The sequence below is a fragment of the Sinocyclocheilus anshuiensis genome, unplaced genomic scaffold (assembly GCF_001515605.1).
Source record: "Sinocyclocheilus anshuiensis isolate Anshui unplaced genomic scaffold, SAMN03320099.WGS_v1.1 scaffold100, whole genome shotgun sequence".
Taxonomy (NCBI): domain Eukaryota; kingdom Metazoa; phylum Chordata; class Actinopteri; order Cypriniformes; family Cyprinidae; genus Sinocyclocheilus; species Sinocyclocheilus anshuiensis.
In genome coordinates, this window is record NW_015555725.1 from 110,856 (window position 1) to 117,318 (window position 6,463).

At 37.9% G+C, this 6,463-nt stretch overlaps 1 protein-coding gene across 1 annotated transcript in view; it reads right to left on the reverse strand.

Annotated features, from left to right (window-relative positions):
• Window positions 1-5,344, reverse strand: part of LOC107672609 (probable palmitoyltransferase ZDHHC8) — a 64,386-nt gene extending 59,042 nt beyond the window's left edge. Inside the window, exon 1 of the mRNA XM_016465872.1 lies at window positions 4,927-5,344. Coding sequence (XP_016321358.1) covers window positions 4,927-5,030 — 104 coding nt within the window. The 5' untranslated portion in view covers window positions 5,031-5,344. The remainder of the gene's footprint in view (window positions 1-4,926) is intronic.
• Between the last annotated feature and the right edge of the window lie 1,119 nt (window positions 5,345-6,463).

The window sequence follows — 6,463 nt, forward strand, 5'->3', positions numbered from 1 at the left end:
GGACTTTGAGATTTGTAACTTTCTAGATCTTTTTTATGCCCAAACATACACACTACACACTGACTAAAATTAAAAAAGTGAAAAAGCATAATAGGACCCCTTTAATTACAGTGGCTACAGCATTTCTGTCCTAAAGAAATGGCCAAATATTAAAGATTAAGTGGACATTTGAATGAAATGGTGCTTGGTCAATATTAAACAAGGATTAGATCGCGCAGTAATGTGTAAAAACAATCGTCAGGCCGTTGGCGACCTCTGCAGGCCTTTGTTGTAATGGATACTGTACATTAGCTCTATTGTTTATAATACATTATGTATTTTAAGTCATTTTAAAGGCTATTGTTTTTTTTTATTTCCAAATTCATTTTTTTTCCATTTTCATTTTTCTACGTAAATAAATTCTGGTAAATAACATTTCTGGCAAATACTCCTTTAAAAAGTGTTTTTTGATAATTTTATTATTAGTATACTAGAACATGTGGATATGTTGTCATTCTTACACTATAATACTGAACTTTGATTTCAGTGATTTGGACTATGAGATGGACACTTGGTTCTTGCACTCTATGTTGCACTTTACTTTTACTTTAAAAAAAGGATTTCATAGAATTTTGGATTTCATTTGGTTTAATAAAATATAGTTTAATAAAATATTCTTAAGTAAAATTGATGATTTTTGTGGGAAATTAATCGTTTAGATTAATCGATAAATTAGTCGATAGATTAATCTAAATAAAAATAGTCGTTAGTGGCAGCCCTACTGAATTCACAAGAAGAGTTAGTATATTTTTTTGTAATATACTGTATGCCAATACTTGTACAGGGTGCAAGTGCTTATCATGAAATCTAACAGAACAGCATAAACATATTATAGGCCCATTAACAAGAAAGCACAGCAGGGAATGAAGATAAATATAAATGGAGATGAGCACTTCATTAACGGCTTTAAAATTTAAACTACAGCCCATTATGTCACCATAATGTTTACAAATACTACAGACCACAGGACATCTGCACACAGAACACTGTTAATCCAATCTGTCCCCCTTAAGGGAACAAGAGAAAGAGGTTAGACACAAATTAAAAGGGGGACACTATCTGACAGTTCACACTGAAATGCTTTCAGATATGAAAAGCGAAACTGCTACACAAACCATTAAAAAAAGTTTTAAAGGCAAAATTTTTCTTCGTTAATTCATATAAAGCTCAAATACCGAACATCATACTCACAATGGTAGAATCCTATTTCCAGCACTGAATAAAGACCTTAATGCTGCTGCTTCATAATTCATCTTTTGACTTACTGCTAAAAGCAGTTTGGTCATAATTATAAAGCTATTGACTTCAAAGGTTAATTTTCTTTCCACACGTATGTGATGTTTCTTAAAGGGGTCATATGATGCGATTTCAAGTTTTCCTTTCTCTTTGGAGTGTTACAAGCTGATTTTGAATAGATAAGATCCCTGAAGTTGCAAAGACTAAAGTCTCAAAACCAAAAAGATATTTTTTATCAAAGTTAAGACTCTGCCACGCCCCCCTAAAACGGCTCGTTCTAACACGCCCCCACATGTGGAAATATTTGCATAATGTTGCCCAAATGTTCACGCAAAGAAAGAAGGCGTGGTTTCAGTAACCGCAGTTAGTGTTGAAGCAGCCATGTCTGGGAGACGCTGTGTGTTTCTAGGCGAAAGCAAAAGCACTTTATTTGGCCTTCCGAAAGTAGATGCATTTAGGAATCTCAAGATTACTTACAACAGAACAGCAATGCATTTTATGGACGACCGTTTCGTGAACCTAGGAGAGGAGGTAATTCTGACTTTGCTATGACAATCTGGCGCTTCGGAATCAATACACAAAATAATGATCTTTAAAAAAGCATCATATGACCCCTTTAGGAGCACTTGAGCAGTTCATTCTCTATAAAAATGAGGGACTAAACTTAAAAAAAATGCATAATATGAATGTCTTAGAAAGCAGTAAAGACACTAAGAAATGTCTTAAACAAATGGATAAATGATATATGGGAAGATCATAAAGACTGTGTCACAAGTCTCCTCACTCCACACCACTGTTCTCGACACAAATGCAGTGATGTAGTGAGGCCATATGGGAAAACCAACTGAGAACAACCTTGTTAAGATCTGTGTAAATGCCTGACAACACCCAGATCCCTCATCACTTCTCACATTCAGGAGAAAGTCATCACATGGCCTTGTTGGCTTGAAGGTCTATCGACTGTTCTCTAGTGAGCAGTCAGTGAACAAGCGTGGTCTTAGGTACCGAAATTAGCGTTGATGCTGCACCTGAGTGCTGTTTTAAAAACAGATGGCACTGTACAGGTTTTGGAGGTCTGATGCTGGACACAGATCTAACTTCTCAATGGCTACCAGAGGAAACTGAAAAACCAGTCTGTTTCCTATTATTTGCATAAGAAATTTAGCATGTAAAGGTCAACATTAACAAACCCTGTTTCCAAAACAGTATATTAATCCAGAGTATCAAACAGTAATGGGTCGAGCTCTTAATCCATTGATCATCCATCTGCTCCTGGCACATGCTCACGTGGGCAGTCGTGGCCTAATGGTTAGAGAGTTCGACTTGTAACCCAAAGGTTGCAGGTTCAAGTCTCAGGTCCGGCAGGAATTGTCGTTGGAAGGAGATGGAAGGAGCGTTGGAGGAACCAGCGCTCTCTCCATCCTCAATATCACGACTGAGGTGAGACCCTTGAGCAAGACACTGAACCCCCAACTGCTCCCTGGGCGCCACAGCAATATGGCTGCCCACGGGTGTGTGTTCGCTACAGTGTGTGTGCACTTGGATGGGTGAAATACAGAGCACAAATTCTGAGTATGGGTCACCATACTTGGCCACACATCACTTCACTTCAAACTAGGGCTGCACGATAAACCGCATGCGATATTTAACGCGCATCTTATCAGTGAAGCCGGTTCTGTAATCAGCGGTAAATCTCCATCACCTGCGGGCTTTCACATTGTGTAGTTAATGCAGCCCTACTTCAAACCAGCACACACATTTATTATAGTCTTTATAAATAAGTTTAAAAGCCTAAGTTCACCAGTTTTCAACCGACTTTGTATTGTTACAATGTTGGTAGTATAAGTAAATGAACAATGCGAGTTATTTTTCTGTTACCTGTGCCAAGTCTTTATTTGTAAAACATGTCATCCAGCGGATTTTTTTCATCTCCGGGGCTCTCGGTAAAATGGATAGTCTGATCAAGCCCAGTGCATTTTTTCCCGCTAGTTGTGGAGCACAGATTTAAAAATCTAAATGTAAGTAAGTGATGTAAAAGTAACTTATTTTAGACACCACAAATGGGTAGGGGAATTATTCCCTAAATTATACAAGTGCCAAGATATCTCCAAAAACATCACGTCAACATATTCTGCAATCAATGCTAGTTAATCTACAATTTTTAAACCGTATTTTGCTATATCCTTTATAATTGTTATGGATGAAGCTTTATGACCTCATATTAATTATGAGACTATAGAGTGCTGTAGCCATGATGTCAAAACCCAGAAGACTAATTTGGAATCCCTTGAGATCTTGCAATGGGTTTAACTTTTTATAATGGAATTTTTCAATTAATGAGTGGAATAAGGTCTGTGGTAAACAAAACTTGAGGATACTTGGCCATCCGGATTTAAAAATAAACATAACTGCTTCAAAATTCACATTTTCAGTATGGGTGAATGTCATTTATTTTATAGAGAAAAACGTTGAAATATCATCAACTTATATTTAGGCTACCACAGACCTTGTTTTACTCATAAAGTGAAAAACACCATTAAAAAACCAATAGAGAAATCTCAAGGGAACCCATGGCTTTCGGCTTTTGACGTCACAGCTGCAGCACTTTATAAGAAATTGTGATCTACTGACCTAAACCACAATTTAAAAATAAATAAATAAATAATCATGACAGCTCAATCTGCAAGATGCTCATTCTACAAAACACACTAAGAGTGGGTTTATGCCTGCAAGATGATCAAATAAAAACGGTGTACTCTGGACTGTAATCTGAAAGAGAATAATTAAAACACAAGTGACCCAAAACACTGAGCCTAATGTTGATTCTTCAAACAACTGCTTGAGTAAATCAAAGCCTGTCACTATCTTCTCTATGCTTGATGAACGCCTCAATGTTAAAGCAACTTCCTGGCCATCAATACACTTAAAAAGATCACTTTATGCTGATCTTTGGTAATGACTTTAGCCGTGCATAGTACGAGAAAGCTTTTGAAGCAAAGATCAGTGCACTCTGCACATTGAAGCCATATGCATTTAAGCAATGTCTATGAAATTATCTGCATACAATATCGTTCAGTTATATAAACTATGGGAATGTCAAAACCTATCTTGAAAGCACATTACATTTAAAACTCAATGCAATGAATGAAAAGAACAAAACTGTCTACAAGCTTCCAATAACAGGCAGTATATGCTGCAAACAGTCCATCAAAGAATATTTTGTAGCACAAGAATTTTAAGAAAACCAGACTTTTCTGCTGAACTCATTTCACATGTGAAATCTCAACAGAAATGACCAATATCATTTAGCAATTTAAGCCCCCCACAATACAGAAATACAGAGCACAAATTCTGAGTATGGGTCACCATACTTGGCCATACATCACTTCACTTCAAACCAGCACACACATTTATTATAGTCTTTATATTATACTAAATATAAAGTATTTTAGGTACTAAAAAAATCACTTCGTATGCACATCAACTGTCTAATTGTCTAAATGAAGAAATCAGAGAAATAGCTCAAGGCGTTTAGTCAAATCACAGGCCTTGTGGCCATTTAACTGTCATAAAACTTAGTCCAGTTAACAGCCCACAATCACTCCCAGCGTTTCACGAAATAGCGCGTGAATGAAATCACCGCAAACTTACGTGAAAACGAAGAATAAAGTAGTGGATCCCACCAGAAGAGTGGCGGCAGTGGACACCGGGATGTATTTGGTGGGTTTAAATCTTTTTCCAACGCTGTTGGGCATTCTGTAAATCCCACATTCCTCGTTTATTTGATCCCTGTCGTTAGCTGCACGCAAACACGAACACAAATCCTGCACCGTTCAGCGCGTAACGTTACCGGCTAAACGCTCATTCGCTCCGTCACATACACCGTTAAATCGTGATCCTTGAATACGCGATCGGGAATACGAGGCTGAAAATCCCACCCAGCTCAATTCAGCCCACTGCTGAGGTCACTGCGATGCTTGAAAGGTGGAGCCAGCCTCCACTAAGCAAATAGAGGCGGCGACACACGCGTGCTCCATCAGTGGGGCCTTGACTTGACGCGTCTTGAGGTTCGCAAGCGGCGGAAAGAGACTTGGGCTTTTTGCTATGGAGCAATAACACTCGGGGTGGTGTTGAGACACACACACACCTCTTCTTACTCAAAGGCAAATCATGAATGAAACCTACCTTGTTTAAAATCATATTAGTCGAATATTAAAACAGATTGAGATTTGAGAGATTAAGTTTGGAGGACACTGCCCACTGAACAACCAAAGTTTCAGTGGGTTTGTGATGTGATGTGGGCATCATGTGACCTCTAGTGGCAGATTTGGAGAATCATCCAGTTTGCTCCACGCAGACTCTTGATTTCTTATAAACATTTTTGCACGTGTGGCGTAAATAGTCGCGTGACCAGAATTGCCCTTGTAATATTTTTCATCTTTATTTTATCCTTCCTAATAATTTTTTATTCAACGGTGTTACGTCAAATTATGCGTTCCTTTAATCGTTGTTCAGACAATAAACTGGACAAAACAACGTTCACATGAACTAATTAAAAGAAATAAGTGAATGTAACTAAAGGAATTTGTGTCGTAAAGCTTATTCCTCTGAACAGCTTCGATCAGCGTTTCACAAAATACCGCGTGGAAACAAATGTTACAAGTAGGACAGTCATACACTTTCTAGTAACTATTATGAAGTTACTTAATTATTGCGCAGCCAATAAACTGGACAAACCACAACGTGCGCAATAAACAAGAATGTATATATGCAGCAGTATTTGAAAGCCTCCAGCAAATGTACAGTTAAGCTGTCTACTGAACAAAACACATTTTTATGTAAAGTATTAAAGGGGTCATATGATGCGATTTCAATTTTTCCGTTCTCTTTGGAATGTTACAAGCTCTTGGTGCATAAAGAAGATCTGTAAAGTTGCAAAGACTAAAGTCTCAAATCCAAAGAGATATTCTTTATAAAAGTTAAGAGTCAGCCACACCTACCTAAAACAGCTCGTTCTAACACGCCCCCACATATCTACGTCGCTCTGTGGGAAGATTTGCATAACGCCGCCCAAATGTTCACGCAAAGAAAGAAGGCGTAACTTTTATTCTCACTGTAGTATTGTTGCCGCTGCCATATCCTGAAGACGCTGTGTGCTTCGTTGTGAAAGCGAAACTACTTTGTTTGG